The 21,665-nt window shown below is 48.4% G+C and overlaps 2 protein-coding genes across 4 annotated transcripts in view; one reads left to right on the top strand and one right to left on the bottom strand.

Annotated features, from left to right (window-relative positions):
• Positions 1-11,112, top strand: part of MYO7A (myosin VIIA) — a 64,187-nt gene extending 53,075 nt beyond the window's left edge. Inside the window, exons 34-47 of one of the 2 annotated variants that reach the window (XM_072855327.1) lie at positions 23-213; positions 723-847; positions 1,664-1,821; positions 2,293-2,446; positions 2,561-2,716; positions 3,133-3,238; positions 4,934-5,047; positions 5,626-5,713; positions 6,336-6,442; positions 7,323-7,508; positions 8,267-8,377; positions 9,504-9,587; positions 10,131-10,250; positions 10,994-11,112. In XM_072855327.1, coding sequence (XP_072711428.1) covers positions 23-213; positions 723-847; positions 1,664-1,821; positions 2,293-2,446; positions 2,561-2,716; positions 3,133-3,238; positions 4,934-5,047; positions 5,626-5,713; positions 6,336-6,442; positions 7,323-7,508; positions 8,267-8,377; positions 9,504-9,587; positions 10,131-10,250; positions 10,994-11,083 — 1,790 coding nt within the window. In that variant the 3' untranslated portion in view covers positions 11,084-11,112. Of the gene's footprint in view, positions 1-22; positions 214-722; positions 848-1,663; positions 1,822-2,292; positions 2,447-2,560; positions 2,717-3,132; positions 3,239-4,933; positions 5,048-5,625; positions 5,714-6,335; positions 6,443-7,322; positions 7,509-8,266; positions 8,384-9,503; positions 9,588-10,130; positions 10,251-10,993 lie in introns of both variants that reach the window. The other variant, XM_072855317.1, reaches the window with a different exon arrangement.
• Positions 11,113-14,515: 3,403 nt separating this feature from the next.
• GDPD4 (glycerophosphodiester phosphodiesterase domain containing 4) overlaps positions 14,516-21,665 on the bottom strand; it is a 38,810-nt gene continuing 31,660 nt past the window's right edge. The window contains exons 12-16 of one of the 2 annotated variants that reach the window (XM_072855300.1): positions 20,754-20,911; positions 19,284-19,431; positions 18,072-18,154; positions 16,378-16,460; positions 14,516-15,517 (exon numbers count right to left, since the gene is read on the bottom strand). In XM_072855300.1, coding sequence (XP_072711401.1) covers positions 15,486-15,517; positions 16,378-16,460; positions 18,072-18,154; positions 19,284-19,431; positions 20,754-20,911 — 504 coding nt within the window. In that variant the 3' untranslated portion in view covers positions 14,516-15,485. The remainder of the gene's footprint in view (positions 15,518-16,377; positions 16,461-18,071; positions 18,155-19,283; positions 19,432-20,753; positions 20,912-21,665) is intronic. The other variant, XM_072855301.1, reaches the window with a different exon arrangement.

Raw genomic sequence — 21,665 nt, 5'->3', positions numbered from 1 at the left:
AAACTAATGGTTGTTCTTGCAGTGGGAGAAGAATCTGGGTTCCTCAGCTTCCTCAAAGGAGACCTTATAGTTCTGGACCAGGACACAGGAGAACACGTGATGAACTCGGGGTGGGCTAACGGGTTCAATGAACGGACCAAGCAGAGAGGGGATTTCCCAACTGATTCTGTCTACGTCTTGCCTACAGTCACCATGCCTCCACTGGAGATTGTGGTAAGTTGTCTTACAGAATGGCACAACTTGATACAAAGCCCAAGGAAGTCAAAGCCTTTCTGAAGAGCTTAGATCTGACCAGAGTCTCCCTGACAATAAGGTGGATGCCAGAGTGGCTGAGATGTGACAAGTTGTCCAAGGCAGAACTGATCTCAGCCTTTTCTCTGGTCTTTGAACACTACAAGCTTGTGACTTGGAATATCCATGAACCCTGCTACATCCCTCTAGCTGACCTGATTACTTGTACGTGTATTTGGGGTTGGTGGGCACATTCACATACAGAGCTGTAGGACCAAAAGCACATTATCTTCATTAGGAAATGATCCACACTATGGAAACATTTGTTATTCCTTGTGACTATTCCTTACTGACTATTAACTGGAATTAATGGGTTATTCTTACTCACTCACTGTTCTTCTTTTCATTTTGTATCTGCTTCCTCTCTCTGAATACATCAGATGTATATTATATCAAATATACCAGGTGACAGAGACCTTTTCATCTCACAGGCACTGGTCACGATGACCCCTGACCAACGACAAGATGTTATCAGAACCTCTCAGCTGGCAATTTCAGACAGTGAAGAGAGGGTGAAGCCATACACCTTGGAGGAATTTTCCTATGATTATTTTAGGTGATTTTTTAAACCATCTTCAAAAATTATAGGAGTAGGAATACATGTCCTGGTAGCTTGGGAATCAGGAAATGTTTGGCTACTGGAAAAGACTCTAAATGTCCCTTTGTGTGACTTTGTACAACTGCAACCTCCAGTTTAGGTCATGGCATTTGAGCTGTAAGTTTTCCACAGAGAAGGTTTCATGAAGAATTTCTTCAGATTGGCTCAGCACAGGTGTTAACAGTGTGAAATTTAGTATTATGTAGGAGGCTGTGCTTAGTGGTCTGATATTCCTTTTCTGTGATCCCATACACAGCCTCAGACCATATAGGCAGCACTTGAATTAAGTGTGGGCATTTTCATCTCAGCTCCAAAGATTTAAATGTGCACCACTGCTGACCAGACTGATCCCAAAACTCCCACTCCTGTTCAGATGGGCTGGCAATCCAAACAGGCAGACCAGATCAGAGGATCTGGGAAGTCTTCAGCCTGGTAGGCTTGTTCTGCTAGGCAATATTCTTTCAGTGTTGCTGCCCTGACCATCCATCGCCATCATCCTTCCTCTTACGTTTTTTTTGGGGCAGAGAAGGTTGTCTTGGTGTCAGTACTTGGGCAGGGTCCGTAAGGGACTTTTCTGAGCCCTAGGAAAGTACAAATGGTATCTTTGGGCAGAACTGGAGCTGGATACTTGCTAAACTGTGAATTTCCATTTGGTGTAAGAGTTCATTAACCAGGTGCTGTGAACAACCTTCCCAGGTGAAACATTGGCCACAAGCTGTCCCTTTTATGTCTGTAACCTTTCCACCTTTCCTCTTGCTTTGCCTTTGCCACCAGGCCACCTCCCAAGCACACCCTGAGCCGGGTCATGATCACCAAGAGCCGCGGAAAGGACAAGCTGTGGTGTTACACCCGTGAGCCCATCAAACAGCCATTGCTGAAGAAGATCCTGGGCAGTGAGGAGCTGTCCCAAGAAGCCTGCATGGCCTTCATTGATATCCTTTCACTGTCTGGGGAAGCCCTTTTCCTCTTGCTGTGTTACACATGTTAATTCAGAAAACTGTGGCCTGTTCTCAAGCAAAATAGTTGCAATATGGCATGATGGTGAAGGTTGTCATGTGGTTTATGTTACTGCAGCTCCACTGGTATCTGACACAGCTGAAAATCTTGTCTTTTACAGTGGTACCTGTATGCGTGGTCAGGTAACACATGATCACACGCAGCTTTCTTAGGTCTACGCATCCTGACCCCAAAGCAATTCTTTCAACCTGAAATGACGCATAATAAAAGGAGAGAGCTCACTGGATATCTCCTAAAGTAATTTAAAGTTTTTACCATACACTGTGTCCACTCCACCAAATTGCAACCAGTTTTGTAGTCATGTGTAGGATGGCTTTAATCACATCATCAACAGAAGGGTTTCTCCAAACATCCCGGTTAGCTCATCCTTGACTCCTGCCTCCCACCAGTGCTGAAGTATATGGGTGACTACCCATCCAAAAGGACCCGCTCAGTCAATGAGCTGACAGACCAAATATTTGAAGGTGCCTTGAAAGCCGAACCCCTGAAGGATGAAATCTACTGCCAGACCCTCAAGCAGCTCACGGACAACCACATCAAGTAAGAATCATTCGTTATTCTTGGCCCAAATGCACTAGCCTGTGTTGGGCAAAGCAGATCTGAAGTGTCCATGCCGTGAGTAATTTTTTTCCTCCTGGGTCTCTCCTCGTGTAGGTACAGTGAAGAGAAAGGCTGGGAGCTGTTGTGGTTGTGTACAGGCCTTTTCCCTCCAAGTAACATCCTCCTGCCCCATGTCCAGAGGTTCCTGCAGTCCCGGAAACATCACCCCTTGGCAGCAGACTGCATCCAGAGACTCCAGAAGGCCCTGAGGTACGGCACCAAAAGACCTCCTAGTCCTGACCATGCCACAGCATCCAAATATGTATGAGAAAATATGAGTAGGGGATATAGGGGTGGTTGGGGGGACAGTGAAAGCTCACAGCTTCTCTTTGCATTCAACCAAGCTGAGCGAAAAGGACACCAGGTGGAAAATGTCACCAGTGAACTGTGTGGGGAAAAATAGAGATTAAGTTGCCTTTGTCCTGCCAGCTCCATTTAAGTCACCTACAACCTAAGCAAATACACATTACCCATTACATTTTTTCTTTCTTCTTTATAGCAGGGGGAAAACCTAATACTAAGAAAGTAGCCGAAGTTACTCATAAAAGAATATGTATAAAAATGGAAGATTTAAACAAAGGATTCTTGCTTTGATGCTGTGGCACTTGCCACCTCCTGTTTTGCAGGAATGGATCCAGAAAGTACCCACCTCATCTGGTAGAAGTGGAAGCCATTCAACACAAAACCACCCAAATTTTCCACAAGGTCTACTTCCCTGATGACACCGATGAGGTAAATGGGGGAGAAGGAATTCTTCTTTTCTGACAGGACGGATGTAAATTTTCTTATGAAAATCTCAGAAGAGGCTAATATTGGTTCTGGTTCAGAAAAACTCAGCCTTCCCAGAAGACTCTGGACAAGAGCAGTATAAGGAAAACCCATCCTTACCTACCCTGACCAGCTCAGGGGTTTGATTTACTGCAGTTCCCCTTTTTCATGATGTGGGTGCTGTGCTGGTCTTCACTGGAGACTTTATAGTATGACCCCAGAAAGAAGAAAACCGGGTGGGTTCATCTCCATTCACTCTCAGTGGTTCACAAGCCTTGGATATCAGTTATTTACAGCCTAGACCAGCAGATATTGTCCACCCGATTATACCCAGTGGGGTACCATGATGGGGCTACCCGGAGACTGGGCAGACTGGTAGCACTGGCAAGTAGGTAACTGAAATTATACCTTCTGACCTGAGGTGACACAGAAATCATACCTGCACTCAGGAACCTCTCATTAAACATCTTACACGCTAATAAGCCAGCTAGTTATATCAATGCCAGGGCAGATATGCATGTCCTTGCAGATACTGCTGTCTCATGCTACTGATTAGTCTTCCTGTGAGGCTCGCATCTCTCTTTCCCCTTGTGCCCTTGGGCACAACTAAGTTCCTGTATTTCCAAGTGGGTTTATGCGTAAAGCAGTGCACACCCATGGAAGGAAAAGGATGATTCCTCTGCAGCAGCTGTGCGTGCCCTTGTTTATCTGTAACGGAGAGTTGAGAGAACTGCTGGGATTTCTCATCACTTTGAGCATTTTTTCTACGTGACCAGCAATAAGCATGACACTGCTTTATACACATGCATCTGTGTGAGAGCCAGTAGAAAGAGGCAGTGGGGACTTCTGCAGTTGAATGAGTTTGCTGTGATCCTTTTGGCCATGGCAGCCACATGGGTGGACTGGCAGAGGAGCATCAACCCTGGTACAACATGCATCTGCACCAAAGGGCTGCTGAACAGCAGCAGCACTGAGCTCCAGACTGGTCTCTTGCAGGATATGGAATATGGGTCCTGGTGGTCTGGTGGTTCAGGCTAACACAGTCATGCATGTGGTGGTCAGAAGCTTAAATTCCTTAAACTGTTATGAACTGAATCTCTTTAAGTGGGCAGAGCAAAAATGGAGCAATGTAAATGCTGAGCGCAGCTCAAAAGGCAAAGCAGGGGCTGGGACCTGCATGCAGGTGGGACAGTCCTTTAGATATCCCATCCACACATAAAGCAGGAGTCATCTCCCCTCTCTTCAGCTATCCACAAGTCAGGCATTTGGTCTAAGCCAGGCATCTGACCTCCTCCTCATCAGTGGAGAGACAGTTGGGACAAATCAGCCTGGAGGTATCTCTCTCTCTTCCCCCCTCCCCCGACAAATAGCTCTGAGATCTAACTGTTAGATCAGAAAAATCTCTTGCGTTGCCGGGGGATCCCTGGATAAACCAGCACAGGGTATAGATAGAGCATCACAAAGCACAACAGTACAGCAGTAGCATGGCTGAGCATCTGCAAACGTCCCTTCCCATGCCCAGAGCCACAATCTACAATGTCACTGATTTCATTGGTGGTGGGCACCTAAATCCCTTCATGTGTCTGAGTTCCTCAAAGAGAGCATAAAGTGGAAATTAACCTTGGGGTAGTGGTGGTGAGGATCTTCCTTTCTTTGTAGGCATTTGAGGTGGAGTCCAGCACGAAAGCCAAGGACTTCTGCCAGAACATCTCCAACAGGCTGCTCCTAAAGTCCTCTGAGGGCTTCAGCCTCTTTGTCAAAATCTCCGACAAGGTGAGTGACCCACCCAGAGGCTGGGGTAGCTCCGAGGCACTTGGGGTGACCCACCTGCCAGTGGGTACACATTGGTGGAGCCAGAGCTATCTGCACCCTCACAGGTGAGATGCATTTCTCTGCAAGCAGTGTGGTGTTTCTAAGTCAGATCGAACCTGCTACAGGTGAGATTTGCAGTCCCACAGCCCTGACTTACAGCAATCATCCCAAAGGATGGCAGGCAAAGCTCTCCTAGCCTGTTGCTGAGTCGGGTTTATAAGAAAGGCCTAAGTAAGAAAAACGTGCAGCTTAGAGCTGCCTCAGGCAACTGGGAGAAATCTATGGAGATAGTCATAATGAAGGGAAATTAATTGCTCTGGTGAAGCAGGAAGCTGCAATGAGGAGTAATGGGTGAAATTAGAGCCAGAGCCTGCAGCAAGGTGCTGGCAGTGGCTTTCTCACGTCAGCAGTTTGTAACACATCAGTGCAACTGGGACAAAGCAGTGAGCAACAACTACAGGAGATGGGGTAATGGCCAACCCTGCCTGTGGCCTCTTGCCACTTGCTCAGCCTTTGTAACCATGTGCTGTGTCCCCCAGGTCATCAGTGTGCCCGAGGGAGATTTCTTCTTTGACTTTGTGAGACACCTGACAGACTGGATAAAGAAAGCAAGGCCAGCAAAAGATGGTAACTGTCTTTTCTCTATTGTGGGTCACACAGAGCCCTCCTAGAGCTCTCCAGCCTTTTCAAACAAGATTGACCACACAGTCTGCCACGTCTGTTGGGCCACACTACTGTGGGTGTGCTATCTGCACCAGCCCCGCAGACAGCATCTGGGGGATGACCTGTCCCGGAGCAGCAAGACCTCTGCTCCAGGGCTAGACCTGGCCCCTGCAAGGAGCACCTGCTGGTGGGCAGCTCCCCAGGGCTGGCCCATGGGGAGGTTTCAGTGGTGGGATTCATCTCGCCTTGCTGCCCACGTCCGCAGCAGAGCTGGCTGTGGCTCTGCCAAATGTATCAGTGGCTGCAAGACCCAGGTGACTCCAGGGTGCAATTCCTCTGCATTAGACGTGAGCTTTACCATTGAAGTACAGCCATGCAAATGAATCCAGACACTCTTTCCATTTTATGAAAGCTTTGCAAGGGAAAGATGTGGTTTTCTCTGCAAGGTCAGAGTCTTGCCAGTGCCTCTGTCCCTGCAGGTTGTGACGGCACATGGGCACCACTGGCTTGCAGGGACAGCGATCGATTGCCAGCTGATGCTCACAGCATTGCTTTGACATATCCACTCCCTGCTTCCTTTGCACAGGTATAGTGCCTTCCCTCACCTACCAAGTGTTCTTCATGAAGAAGCTATGGACCAACACAACGCCTGGAAAGGACTCGATGGCAGACTCAATCTTCCACTATTACCAGGTACTCTGGGAGCCTGCAATAGTAGTGGAGACTTGGGAGGAATTAGGAATGGGTTAGAAAGACTCTGCAGATGGATGAAGTCTTGCATTAAATAAAAAGAAGTCCTGCCTTAAATAGAGCACTACAAAGAGCGCTGTTGGGTTGCATGGTGAGGAGCAGCCTTCATGCACTTTACGGTAACCAGCTCAGCTGGGATTTGGGCCAGCTGTTCTTGGGTGAGCAGCAAGAAATGGGAGAAACTGAATGCAGAAGCATCCTGAGGGTTTTCAGCCACCTCCATTCATGGAGATGAGCTGTGACAGTCCCAGCAGTCAGGTAAGAAGTTACAGTTCTTCTGCCCTTGTTTCTTCTGGGATGGAAGAGACACCTTCATGTCCCAAAGTGCTCTCTCACGCACACACACACTCCCTGTGTTCTTGCCTGCATAAAGTGGTTATCCCAATATGACGGTATCCCTTAGTGCTTGAGTTAGTCACTTGACACATTTTCAGACGCTTTGGGTAATGAGGGAATAGATTTTTAAAATTGTAAAAAAAGCAGAAAAACCATTCAATTCCAAGTGACCATTACTAGGGGTGGATTTCCTAGGATGAGGGAGGGTGAACAAGCCTGTAGGTTCACACACTTGATAGCTAACACAGGAACCTCCCTGTTCCACATAACAGGAAACTGTTTTAGACCAGAGAGGATCTTTAAACATCTGGTGTGGTCTCAGCTGAGCAGCTGCCTCTCCACCACACTCAGCACAACTGCTACACATGTTCCCAGGGCAGAGCATCTTAGCCAGGGGCTGGAGACCTCCACAAACTCCGTTTAACATCTAAGGATGAAGGTCTGTGGTCATCCCCTCTATCTCTGAATTGTTCTTTCCTCCATGCAGGAGTTACCGAAGTACCTGCGTGGCTACCACAAGTGCACACGGGAAGAGGTCCTGCAGCTAGCGGCTCTCATCTACCGGGTGAAGTTTGAGGATGACAAGTCCTATTTTCCCAGCATTCCCAAGCTCTTGAAGGAGCTGGTGCCTCAGGACCTCATCCGGCAGCTCTCTCCAGATGACTGGAAAAGGGTAAAACCACAGCTTGAGTCACATGCCAGGCCTGGCTGGGGGAAGCCCAGCCTCCTGGGTGGCTTGTCTGATGTTCAGTGTTGAAGTGGGGCTGCCAGAATGGGTGGCCCATGTTCCTCTTGAGCCTTAGCAAGCTGCAGCCTCCCCAACATCACCAAGAGGAGGAAGTGTACATGCGTGTTCATACACGCATGCCTTGCAGTGGGTTTTGTTTGCGCTGCACGTGGCTGTGGCTGTGGTGGTGGATGCAGCACCATACGGACACATGCTGGGAGACGGTCTCATGTAAAGGTCTGTTGTTTAAGGCAGACTGCTGAGTAGAGGCATAATTCTCCCTGCTTTACACAGGGAGAGCTGTGGCACAGGTACAGACAGGTCTAAAGCCATAAAATAACATAGGTGGCTCACTGCCAAGAAATAGTCTTACAAGTCCTTTCTGTTTCCTGGGACTTGAACTCAGCCATATGCCTAACTAGTGAGCTATCGGCTTCTCTGGGTTGAAGGTCTCTCAGTCTCCTCTGTTGCATAAATTGGAGGATCAAAACTGACAATCCTTTTAATGGAGTCACCAGCACAGCTCATCTAAAGAAAGAAGGACTTGCCTTGGTTCTAGGCCCTGCTCCAGTGACCAGCCAGCATTTTTGTGAAGTATTCACTGGAGCAGAGACCGTCTTTGTGGGACTGATGCTCCTTCCCTGCAAACACCCCTAGTGCTAGGCAGTGCAAGCCCTCCAGCTATGTTGTGTTCTCTGTTGCAGTCCATCGTGGCATACTACAATAAGCACGCGGGCAAAACAAGAGAAGAAGCCAAACTTGCCTTCCTAAAGATTATCTTCAAGTGGCCTACGTTTGGATCAGCATTCTTTGAAGTGAAGGTACCTGCCCTTCTTGGGGGTTCTCTGGCAGCTTTGAGCCAAGGTCAGGAGCCCTGTATCACAGAGGAGTTCCAGGTATACAGGGTTGTCCCAGTGTCTGGATCAGACTGGGATGACCCTGATGAAGCAGGGAAAGGGTGTGAGACTCTCCGTCCGTAAAGGGCCGATATGCTCATTTATTGCTGCCCTGAGTCTTTACACAGACAGAGGAACTGTAGTTTCAGCATATCTCAGTCATTGGGTCTATAGTCACAGCTGTGCAGATGAAGAGCCAAGAGCAATTCTCTGTTTTGTCAAGGCAAAGGGGAACGTGCAGTTTTCCAAGGGACATGTCCGCATGCACACGAACCAAATCCAGACCACCCACCATGGCACCAGGCATCAAAGACAGAAGAGGCCAGTAGTCATGAAGTCTGTCCAAGTACTCTGGACATCTTATTGCAAATCCCTCTTCTCAGTGACCACACAGTGAGCCTGGGCTGGAAACAAGTTGCTGAAATGACTCATCAGTTCCTTGAACTTGGGCATCTCATATTCTGCCATGTCCATATTAGATGGCATAAGGGATCTGATTATATCCTGTGATTTTTCCACCACAAGTGACTTGGTAGCCAAGAAATCTGTGGCAGGGCCAGGAGCTGAGCCCCCATCCCCTGTGCCCTACCTCAACAATGGAACAAATTGAAGGTCCTCCTGGCACAGGGCTGGGAGAAGTGTTTACCAGCAGCAACAAAACTGAATGTAAAGATCAGAAGGGGACAGAGCAGTGTAGTCTTGGCCTGGAGGTCCACAGCAGCAGGCATGAGGAGGAGCAGAGGGACTGGAGGGTAAAGGAGATGTCTGGGGTTTGCCAGCCTGTCACAGCTCTTCCTTGCCAATGGCAAGGAACTAAATGCTGTCAGCGACTCACCTACTGGTTATCATGCATTTAGGAGACCTGTACTTAACTCGACAGCCCTGACTATTGCTGGTACCTTAATGAGCTCGATGTTTATCTTTAAAGGATAAAGCAGTTAATGGGCCACCAAATGCTGGCAGGTGAAGATAGGGAGAGAGGAAATAGGAGGGGGTCTGATTTTGCATGACACATCCCCTAACCAGTTCATCTCATCTCCAACAGCAAACTACAGAGCCAAATTATCCAGAAATCCTTCTAATTGCCATCAATAAGCATGGAGTCAGCCTCATCGATCCCAAAACCAAGGTAAGCAAAACTGAGGTCTTCACCAGATGCTCCTGAGCCCACTCCCCAACCCCTCACAGAGGTCATCCCAAAGAGCGTGTTCTTCAGAACTTCAGGAGTTCTCATTAAACCTAGTTAGAAAGGCTGGATAGCCAGAAAAGTTTCTGGAGGCAGAAATTCATTGTTGCACAGAGCCAGCCCAGCCTTTTTCAAGAGGAGATGGACTGGGAGCATCCACTGTTAGGGCCCTGTAACTGGAGGATACACACACTCCTTCCTTAATACTTTCACAGACATTAGGACAGGAGCTGGAGTAAATGAGCTCCTAGTAGTTACTTCCACCAGCCACATGGTCATTCTAGTACAGCAGTCCTCCACAAGCACTGGAGGATCCAGAGTCTTGTATCTCACTGCCATTCCCATGAGGCCATGGTACAGTCTCATCTCAGTAGACATCCTTGGTCTGCTTTGATGGAAAGTGAACAAGGATATGAGAGGTCCCCGCAGCCCTTCATGAAAGTTGAGGCTCTCGCGTGTTGAGTGTCAGTCTTGTGTTCCCACCAGGATATTCTCATCACTCACCCCTTCACCAAGATCTCCAACTGGAGCAGTGGCAACACATACTTCCATATAACCATTGGCAACCTGGTGAGAGGAAGCAAGCTGCTCTGCGAGACCTCCCTGGTAAGGAGTGTTAAAGATTATTGGGCACAGTTAAACCAAATCCTGACTTTGGCAGGCAAAATTAAATGCTTCCAGCAAATTGTGTCTCAGGGATTCTCGGGGCTGAAAGTGGTCTATTAAAAGAGTCCCAGATGTGTTTTTTCCTTCTGGATTTTCCATGGCTCTGCTCAATGGATCAGGGCTCTCACCTGGTCCATCATCCAACTTACGAGCAAGCCTGAGGTGCTTGGGACATTGCCATCTCAGGAGCATATGAGGCAGTGCTCCGTGTCACTGGACTGAAAAGCATATTAAAGCAGATGTGGGCTCAGGGTGTACTCGAGCCCTTTTACCAAGATCCTTTGCCCAGCTTGTCCCTAGTAACAGTCACAGCATCAAACCTCCTCCTAGACTACCTTAAACCCAAAGCATGAAGGATAAAAATTCCTGCTGGATTGTTATTAATTTGAGGCATACAGGATTTTGTTGGCCATTTGAAAAACCAGTTCCCATCCAAAGCTCCCTACGTCCTTAGCCTCAACAGCATCCTGGGACAGTGAGTTCCTCCATCTCAACACTGCAAATTATGTTTGGACTGTGTTCCTTGTGGTGGTATCATTTCACCCAAGGAGAATGGTGGAACAGGTCAAAATCTACCTGAAAACTTGAAAGTCAACAACTGGTAGCCAGTGTGTTCAGGAGGCACGAGCCAGAGACTGTAAACTGTGCTCTAAAGCAGGTAACGTCTTCTCTCTCCTCCTCAGGGGTACAAGATGGATGATCTTTTGACCTCATACATCAGCCAGATGCTAACAGCTATGAGCAAACAGAGGAGTGCAAAGGGTGGCAAGTGAACTGCAAGAAGCCACTGGCAGGTGGCCATGGGGCTAATTCACCAGCTGAGGCCTGTGGGATACCCGTGCAGTTGGGGGAGAACCTTTGCCTCCCAGATGTGGAAGATGAGCCGAACGCCATCAGGGAGTTCGCTGGACTCTGACTTTGAGGGCTCAAATCCCACCTCCCCTTCCAGCGAAGACGACTATCTCTGACCTCCCGTTCTCCTTCCCCACCCTGCACCCCGACTCCATCGTACACCTCCAAGGTTTCCAGGGGACACCACTGCTCTCAGACAGTGACTGAGCAAAGACACTCCGGCAGGAGGTTTGCCTGAACCCAATGGTTGGCATCGCAAAGGCTCTTGAAAGAGGATTTGTGTGTGTGTGTGCGTGTGGCTTGTTTTCTTTTGGTTTGGTTTTTTCTTAAGTAAGAGAGAGCTATCGGGATGCTAACAGCTTTTGGTGAGGTTATGGGCATTTCAGGTTTGAAGAGCAGTAACAGAGCCCCGATCCATGCTGGGAAGCTATCCAATGAACACTGCAGGGCTTGGTTTTTGACATTAGAAAAGAATACGTCGTGTTCTTAAGAAGGACAGAAAGAAAAAGCAGGCTGGGAGGAGCACATTTTAACTAGGAATCAGAATAAACAAACTACTGATCAAACAGGCTAGAGTGCAATGCTGGAAATATTTAAAGAACAAATTTTAAAGTTTTGTTTCTTCTTCTATTTATTTTTTAAAATATTAAAAAGGAAAAAAAAATCCTGCATTTCGTGCCGGTATCTGGACACTGACTCGGGGCTGAGGGCAACCTGCAGGACAATCCCTCGCCCGGGGATTCCCCCAGAGCCGTGACTGCTGGAGGCTGCGTAAGGCACATCTTTCCCAACGTATGGGCTCAGCTGGAAGTGAAGCTTGGAAGATGCATTATCTCCTTTTGCCCCCTGTGTCTAGGCAAATTAACCCTGGGAGGATCTTTACTGCAAGCTTCAGTATGGATGTAGGGGTTTTGAAGTCCCCACACTTGGAAGACTGAGGCCGAGCCTGTGTTGAGCTGTTATTCAAACACGGCCTTGGCCATCAGGGTTGGAAACAGCTAATGATTTTATTATGCTTTTATGTGTGTTGCTGTATAAAATGTCTCTGAGTCCCAGCTGGACCTGAACCACTCACAGCGAGGGCAGGCCCTTGATTTCAGTGGGCTTTTCTCCATCTTTGGTTGGCTGTACTAATCTGCTGGCTGGTTGTCCCGTCTTCTGCCCAATGCCACACAGTGCGGACCAGCCTGCTTTGGAGCACAGATGGGACCTGCCAGCAGAGAGGAGACTGAAGCCATGTTGTGACTGGGGGGGATGCAGAGGAAGGAGCCTGGGGTGCCTTTCCAAAATCCAGGCTTCAAAGGAGCACGTGCCTGGGTGTGTGGCAACAGGAGGGGTGAGAATTGTCCACCAAGACCTGGTGCTGGCATCACTAACACTGAATGGATGTGGGAGACCTCTCTTGGTCCTGTGCATTGGGCTGAGTGTGGCTGCTTTCATAAAAGTCCATATTGTATGGTGTTGTGTGTTGTTCTGTTAAGCTCACTGGGCTCTGTCACCCAACACCATGGCGTGCCAGGCAGAGTCGGCAGCACTGCCTACCAGACCTCAAGGACCATGACATCTGACTGGGATGCAGCAGTGACTTGGGACCTCGGTTCCTCCACCAAAGCAAATGAGATGCTGCACAGAGACATCCACCAGCCAGACAGGGCTGCTAGGAGATCACCTTCCTCCACTGTCCCCCTACGCAAGGCACTCTGGTGATGGGAGCATGGTTACACCAGCCAAGGCTACATTGGGAGCCAAGCTGCCTTCTCACCATCCATCTCTGATGCTTCTCTCCCCTCCCCAGCTGCCATGATCCAGCTGTCCCAGGGATCCTACCTGTCCTTAGACACGTGCCCATCATCCCCACCACCACCACTGCTTTCGTGAGTTTCCAGCCAACCCTACCTCCCACAGCACGCTCGGTAGATGATGCAGCATAGCAATGTTTTCCAGCACTGTCCTGGGCCAACTTTCCCCTGCCACCACCCTCGTCCCTCCACTCACAGTTCTGTCAGCCTCCCACGCACCCCACCATTTTGGGGGGTTCCGGGACTCTGTGTGCGTGTGCCTGTGTGTCATATGTATTAGCATCTGCTGGCCTCTTTGTATTCAAACCAAACGATGTAACATGAAAAACATATGTCCAAGTGAAATACTCTAATTAAAAAGCATCAAGTGTTTTGTGGGAGGCTGTTCTGCACTGCGCGGTTGTGGTGGTGTCTCCATGGGGAAGGGTAGGCTCAGGGCTCCCAGGTCCTTGTTGGGCACAAGACTTCTCCTTGCAGAGTGGGACTCCTGGTGAGAGTACCCAGCAATGGGGAGCAAATCATCAGTATGCCCGGACTGGAAATTAAGTGAAATCTTTTCTTTTTGGGTAAAAACCACTGGGGCCTGGGGAGTCTCCATTGCTTATCCTCTAAGACAAGGGCTAGTTCCTCCACAAAGGCCAGTTTTGAGCTGAATCACTGGATGTAGGAAGTATTGGGTGAACAGTTTGCATGTGGGAGTCAGACTACCAGCCACGTGCTTAACGGTGTTGCCAGACCCTGCTAGCTGTGAAGCAGCAAAAATAGTAGCTGAGATGTTGCAGGAGACCACAGGTCTAATTGGCCAGGCTCTACTGGACAAGGCTGCTGAGGATGAGGAAGGTAAGTACGGGCAGACATAACTGCATAATGACCAAGCAGCAGCTAGATACATGGATGAAGGCGCATTGAGATGGCTTTTCCTAATACATATTAAAAGTCATGACTGGAAGACCACAGCTTGCGCCAGCCAAGTCCCTCACCTGGACACCAGGGGACAGGCTGAGGACCCCATGGTGCATACCACTGCTCAACCCACACCCTCTCCACCTCCTATTTTTGCTGCTCACATACCTCCACATGAGTGGTACCCACAAAAAACTGTGAACCAGCTATGGATGCGGGGCATGGGGAGGAGGTTTAACACCATCAGTAGCATCCTATCCCCATGCTTCATAGATCTGGAGCTGTTCTACACCAATCCACCAGCCCTTTAGCCCTTTTCCAAAGGCAGATGCTGCCTTTTTGTGTTTCTAGCCTCCAAAATACTCCAACATTGCAACTTGGAAAGGTTTGAGTGCTTCTCAGCACAGCTAACTCTGAAACCTAATGCTTCCCTGTCACAATTCACTTGTGATAGCTTTATTTAGCAAAAACACTGACCTGCATGAGGCTCATGTATGAGAAAATGTCTGTACCCTGATTCAGGTAAAGACTACTGTTTTCTTCCCCTTTCCCAGTTTGCTGAAATAAGAACAAAACAGGATAGGAGAGCTAAAATGTATTTAAAACAGCACTTGCAATTTACAAAAAAATGTGTTCTTCTTATCTGTTCAAGTAGAAATTTATGGCTTAAACCTGGGAGATGCTCACATCTCCCTTGTAGAGCAGGGCATAGACCCCCTTCCCCCTGTGTGCCAGGAGCCACTGGGAGAAATGAAAATCAGAATAAATCCTAGGGTGCAGAGCAGGTATACAGATCTTTCCAAGGGAAAAGCAAACAGGACACTTGGTTGGACCAATTCACATGCAGCTCAATCCTTCTGAAGAAAAGTGGTGTGCTCCTCGCCATAGTCCCAGTAGCTACATGGCCAAGGCACGAAAAAGTCCTTCAGCACCCATGGGAAGATATGCCCTTGCCCACAGCCAAGGGGAAAAGACTGTCCTGTTAGGGTCTATAGCAGGGCAAGAGTGGGGAAAAGAAAAACCTAAGCTGCCCCTGCCTGCCTTATATAAAGGTATGGGCCCTAGTGACCCAGCCAGCAGCACCTGACCATCGTGGTGGGGCTTGTGTGGAGGGGAGGAGACCTGCAAGGAGGGAGGGAGTGTGTGGAGAAGAGGCTGGTCTGACAGGAGACATGTGGGCAGCTGAGAACGAGGAGGACTGGAGGATGCTCAGATGTTTGCAGCATGTGTAAAACATAGCTGTGGAAACAGAGGGCTTACGCACGGCAGGAGGGATTGCAGGATGATTGCCCTGTGGGATGCCAATGGTCTCAGAGGTAAATAGTGGCTCCCATGTGGTTGCTGCATTTCACCATGATGCACAGCTTCTTCATGGCTGCAACTCCATCTGTGCTCCCCTACACTCCAGGGATCCCTGCCAGGCGTGAGATTGTGAGAAAAACTGGAGGAGAGGTGCTCGGTGCTCATCTCTGGCAGGGTCACAGAGGCAAATGGCTCCTCCTCACCAGGAGGATCTGAGCCCCCCAGCTGGCCCCCTTGGCAGGTTGGTGTTTGCATTGCAGGGAAGGGTCTGCTCTCCAGTCCTCATCAAGATGGCAGGTCTGCGTCCCCTCCCTGCCTGTCAGGTCATGACGGCAGGCATGTCGCTGAGCTCTGGAAAAGGGGACACACAGTGAGCTACCAAAACATCTGCAGTTGTTTTGCCAGCCGTGGTGAGCAAACAGAACCTGGCTGAAAATGTGTGCAGCCCAAGCTGGGTCATTTTGTCTCGATGATAGAGCTCCACGGGTGGAGAAACCTCGTGTGTGGGAGGGTCCCCAGCCGATCCCACCTGCCTTGCAGACCCAAGAGTGCTCAGCACCTCTGGGCTTTTTTCACAGCATCGCAGAGTAAGGCATGTTGGAGGGGATGTCTGGAGGTCTCTGCCGCAACCTCTGCTTGAAGCAGGGCCAATTAGATCGGGCTGCTCAGGGCTTTGAACATCTCTGAGCGTGGATATTCCCCACCTTTCTGGGCTGCTGTTCCAGTATCTGACCACCCTCACAGGGAAGATTTCTTTTTTTTCTCTCTATATCTAGTCAAAATTTCCAAGGTTGCAGCTTGTGCTGTTGTCACTGTGCATCCAAGAAGCATCGGGCTCCATCTTCTCTACATCTTCCCATTAGATGGTTGCAGTGATAAGATGCCCCTTGACTTTCTGTCCCACTGTGCGAGCCCAGATCTCAAATGCCCCATCCTCCAGCTTAGTGGCCCCACTGAGCTCGCTCCCATCTGTCACCATCTGTTTGGTACTGGGGAGCCTGAACTGGACCCAGTGCCTAGACGTGGCCTCACCAGTGCTGAACAAAGGGGAAGAACCACTGCCACCTGCACCCTTACTGAGACAACCCTGGATGCCTCTATCCTTCACTACAACATGGGCACTGATCACCAACCCATCCATCAGGACCCTGGTGCCCCCATGGAGATGACCTGAGCAGGATGAGGCTCCCAGCTCTCCTTGCCCTACTCACCTGTCCTGAACTTGTTGTAGGTGCCGCTCTCCAGCATCGGGCCACCATCATGGGCACAGCAGGAGAAACTCCGCTCTCGCCACCTGCATGGGGTAAAGCACCTGGGTGAGGCCACCGTTTGCTGTGGTTCCTCTCGCAGCTCCCTGGTGCCCTGGACACCTTTTTTCTACTTTGTCAGGGCAGGAACTGCCTTGGTATTTTGGGATTTCCTCAGGTCCTTACTGAGAAGGGACTCCAGTGCATGCCTGTGATGTCTCATCGTTCACACTTCATATGTGCAACAGCATTTTGAAGGCAACTTTGTGACTAAGCCCTGTTTTCTAAGAAATATTTAAGAGCTCAAAAGCCCCAGAAAGGTTTGCAGCCACTAGTTCCTAAGCAGCCAGGGAAATTTAAAAATTGTGATTTCGGTGCATTCATAAACCCAGCAAACAAGACCACAGAGGGCTCTCAGGCACTGCTGAGGAGGGCTTGAATGCCCTTGCTGCAATGCCAGCCCAGAAGAGGTTGTTATTTGACTGGATCAGAAGCATCTGCAGGGCCTTGGGAAACGCACAAACAACATGAACAGGACCCTGGAGGAGACAGGCATGGGAAGGTCTGATGGTGGTGGGGTGATTGCGAACGACCCTGCAACCTGCAGCCTTGAAAGCAAGGTGAAAGCTGCTAAAGTAGGACCTGAGGAAGGACTGCTGAGAGCAGGGCAGGGAGACAGAGGAAGAAAGGGAAGGAGCTACTTTGCCTTGGGAAGGGAAAAGCCTGGAGGCCCAGCAAACATGCCTGTACAGCTGCTAGGTCATCACCTGGCCGTACTGCTACTAATTCATTTCTCTGCCACCCCAGAGCAAAATCAGAGCTGCTACCCTTTCCTATGCCAAAGCAAATCATGGTTACAAGCAATCCAGACTGCTCACCCAGCAGCTTCCTGAAGTTTCCCCTTGCTGTCACCTGCAGCACCCCTGCAGAAAACACCCCTGGGCTGGCTGGTCTGGTCCTTCCACCCATCCACAGCTGGCCAGCTGAAGAGCTGAGCCCAGCACCTCCTGCTTTCCTTGGTCACCACTGGGATAAGAACACAGGCAAGTTCCTCATCCAACCGTGGCAGAGCAGAGCATCCAGCAGCCCGACCCGACCTGCTGGAGTGAGCCTCTCCTGTGAACTCCAGATTTCCCAATTATTAAACAGAGGCAATATCTTTGATGGCATGACAGGAAACAAAATGTGGTGTCTGTGACACACTCGGATATTTTGATCTGAGAGGATGAATTTCCTCAGGGGCTCTGGCATCTGCAGACAGAGGGACACGGGGTGCTCAAATATTGACATTGAGAGCTTTCCTCCTAAGTCAGTCCAATGCAACAGTGTCTAAATAGTAATAATAGAAAAATCATTCCCTTTCTCAGCCCATCAGCTTTGATAACTGGTTTATGTTGCTACTGTAAATCCACCAGGTCTCCACTGAATCCTGACAAGAGACAATGCCTGAGCTACCAAAACGGAAAGGGAAAATGAGAGCAAGCAGGAGCAGCAGAGAAGCTTTTGGAGACTTTCAGTGCTTTCTTCTAGTTTCTGAAGGGAAAAGAAATGTCCTCAAAAGTAGTTTTAACCCTTCAGATCACCTGAAAGTATCCCTTCTTCCCTCCACCTGGTGCAAAAGATCAGGTTAGCATGGCCATTAGCAACTTGGTAGTTACCAGTGCAGAGCAAAGATGAGTGAGATGAGGAGCACAGAGGTCAGATCTGTCAGGATCCACATGATGTTGTACTGCTGCGGAGTCTGGAAGAGAACAACAGAGTATATGTCCACCACCAAGGACCCCGAGATATGCAAAAAAGTTCCTCAAACTTTCTTGCTGCTTGACTACAGCAATTCTGCTGTCTGGTGTGCATATGCAGTAACATCTCCCAGGTGCTTAAAGCATTTGGTGGCATTTCAAACTGGCCACCCCACCAGTGGGTGTTGGTGCCAAATCATCACCTCTCATAAAAGCAGATCTGCTGGGTGGCCAAGAAGATTGGACCACATCACAGTGAATATAACAGGGACCTCTTGTTTGAACAGGCAGGCCCTTTAGTTCTCTCTGCTTCCCTCCAACGTTAACGTCAACTGGTGGCATCTCATTTTCCCTGGTAAAATTGTCCTATAGTGAACACCACAAAGGATCTGGTGTGGCTCCTGCTTTAAATCTAAGAGCATCTGAAGATTCATCCTTAGACTGGACCTCCACCCACCCTCAGAATGGACAGAAACACTGCAGTTCTCTGGATGGGAGCATCATAAAAATCTACTTCAAGAGTGTGAAGCCAGTTATTCAAAGTAGTAACCTTCAGGCTGCAGGGACCCTGGTGGGATCAGTGCCCCAGGTGCTCCTTAGCCCTAGAGGTTGTCCAAGGCAGAATAGGAAATATACAAATTATGTGAAAAAAATTCCTCCCAGCAAGGAAGGGTTATTTCTATGGTTTTTTTCCCTTGGGCTTGTGGCACCAGACCAAGTCTGAGAAGGGTGGTGGGAGGCCCTGGGAAATGAGGAACTTCTGATATCAATAAAGTGCTTCAAAAACCTAGAAATGGAAATTCTCTTGCATCAGCTACATGTACCCTCAAAGGCCCTTCCTTTCTCCCCACACAAGTCTCAATATGACTTCTTTTCCCTCATCTCAAGGTTTAAGTTGCAAATCCTAACAAGCAGGGCACTTCTACCTGGGCCAAGAGAAAAGAGGAGAAGGGTATGGTGATACCTGGAGTGGCTCACAGGTGCCAGGTAAGCCAGGTTTCAACTCAACTCCTTTTCACGCAAAGAGTCATCTCCTTTATCCATGCATGAACTGGCCCATAGTCTCCAAAGGTAACCATGAACATCCCAACCCTACCTCCTCTCCCTGGGAGGGGGAGGATTTTCACTTACCATGAGGAAGAGTGGCTGGTTGAGATTCTTCAGTGTGTGGACGGCATTGGTGGTCACAGAGTGTGCCCCAGAGCACCACGCCAGGGAGAAAAGCCATGGCTCATTGACCACATAGAAGTTGGTGGTGATGTTTGCCTCAGCGTATTTCCTTTAAAAGATCAAAAGGCAATAGCTTTCGTTAAGAAAAGCAAGGAGGTTAGTACTTCCTTTCAGCTGAATCAAGGAGAAACGACAATTGTCTGTAGGAAAAGCTTGCTTTAGGACCTAAATAAAGAATAGAAATGAAGGCCAACCAGCCAATAATTAATCATTCACAATTGGCCAATACAGAATACCTGATCCACTGGAGGCAAATGCAGTTAAAATGTCCAAAAGGTCAAACCTTTGCTCGCCCCTCTGCCATATGGATCAATGTAATGATGTGTTTGTAATCTCTCAATAGTGTGTTTGAAACCACCTTGAAGCTGGCTACTCATATTTGTTATGTTCGCAGCATCAGCTGGTCACTTGTCAAGTTCTTCTAAGCTATTAAGACTTAACATGAAGTGAGACCGTTCTCTGTATAATGATAAGGGAACGTATCGTCAGTATCAGTATTTGTAAATCTACCTAGGATCTACCCAGGATTTACCTAAATGGATCTACTTCGGATTTTAAATTCTGTGAAAATTATCACTGAGAAAACATGAACATTACTCTCAGCTAAAGGATTAAATGTTTTTTTCCTTCTTTTTTTTTAAATTAGATTTCAGTGTTTTTGTGCACAGGAAAGAGCAAAAAAAATCTTATTTACAAAAGGAGAGCTGGACAGGTAAGACTGTTTTTTTCCTTTTTTTTCTTTTTTTCTTTTTTCTTTTTTTCTGTTTTTTTTCTTTTTAATATGAGAGAACCATTTTGGAAGCTCCTGCAATGAATGTGGACCCTTCCATTGCAGAGGTGACATTTTCAGTGTGTCACAAGCAATGGAGTACTGGTAGCAACAGAGACAAGACATGAAGTCTCCAAAACACCAGCTACAAGAGGGTGATGGTCTCTCAACACAGCATTTCACACACACACTGATGTTTGTGGAAGAACCACGGGAGGTTAGATGATAGTTGTTCATTCTCCATGACTCAGTGTTGGTAGGACTGGGGATGGCATGAAGAGAAAGACAAGAAATCAGGAGACAGCTGTGTTATTCTACTCAGAAGATCCTCAGATCCTGGTCAAGTAAATATGGACTTGGGGGCAGAGGGGTGTAATTACATATGCCACCTCTTGGCCACACACAGGGTCAACAGTAGGAGTGAACTGCAGTCCTTCACCTCCAAAATGCAACAGAGATTGTCTCTTGATCTAAAGGAGCTCTTCCCAGAATGCTATAGATCCTGGAGCTGGTCACTGGAGGGAGACATTGCCACACGCATGAGGCAAATGCACACCAGACGCAGTCCACCGGCTCTACTTGGGGCTGAAACTGCAACCTACCGGATATCTTCACTGGACATTTCAGTATAGGCCAGATTCAGTTTGACAATATTGTCCATCAATAGGTCTTCAACCGGGGCCTTACTGCCCATTGTCTGCTGAAACCCAGGAGCAACAGACTGAACAAAGGACCTCATGTCGTTCTCCAGCCATAGGACCTGCAGGCAACAAGAGGACCCAGTGAATTCCCAATGGACTTACTCATATGCCTTGCCCTTCACAGAAACCCAGTAAAGATAAGGTCTTGAGGAGTTTAACCCAGCCTGTCAAATGATGCATTTCTTTCAACAATCAAAGAACATTGGGATGCAGGGTTAAAACGTGCAAGTCGCTTTCATCAAGAAATAAGCATTCACTGTTCCTTGCTTATCAACTTGAAATCAGTGAGTACGTTTCACACAGCCCAACAAAAGATGTGGTGTTTGAAATGGATGAAAAGACAGCTTTGGTTTATGGGAAAGGCAACAGAAAATATTCTGTTCTCCCGTTCTCCCCGCATGGGAGAAGAGAACTTCAGCAGATACAAATCGGCATAACTCCCCAGACATCAATGGATACGTAACCTGATCCATATGGATTTAGCGTCCATCCCAAGCAGGGAATTGCCTGGGGAAGGAGGAAGGCAATGAAGGCTCCCAGCTCCATAGATTTTAATTTAAGCCAGGAGTTTCTATGCAATATATAAAATAAGCATGGGCGGCAGGGAGTAGGCTGCCAATTATTGCAATGATGAAAGGGTGCCGTCTGGGGACTGAGGCATTAGCTGGTATATACACTGCCTTATTTCCCTGTGCTGCTGTAGGGTTACACCGTTTTGTACCCAGTGACTATACTCCAAATGATGCCTCTTACAACAAGTGAAATACAAGGGGCCGGACTCTATGCAAGCGAAATCATGCAGGGTATGACCCC

The sequence above is a fragment of the Ciconia boyciana genome, chromosome 1 (genome assembly GCF_034638445.1).
Source record: "Ciconia boyciana chromosome 1, ASM3463844v1, whole genome shotgun sequence".
NCBI classification, from domain to species: domain Eukaryota; kingdom Metazoa; phylum Chordata; class Aves; order Ciconiiformes; family Ciconiidae; genus Ciconia; species Ciconia boyciana.
Note: the sequence above shows the minus strand (reverse complement) of the source record. Positions and strands in the feature narration are given on the sequence as shown.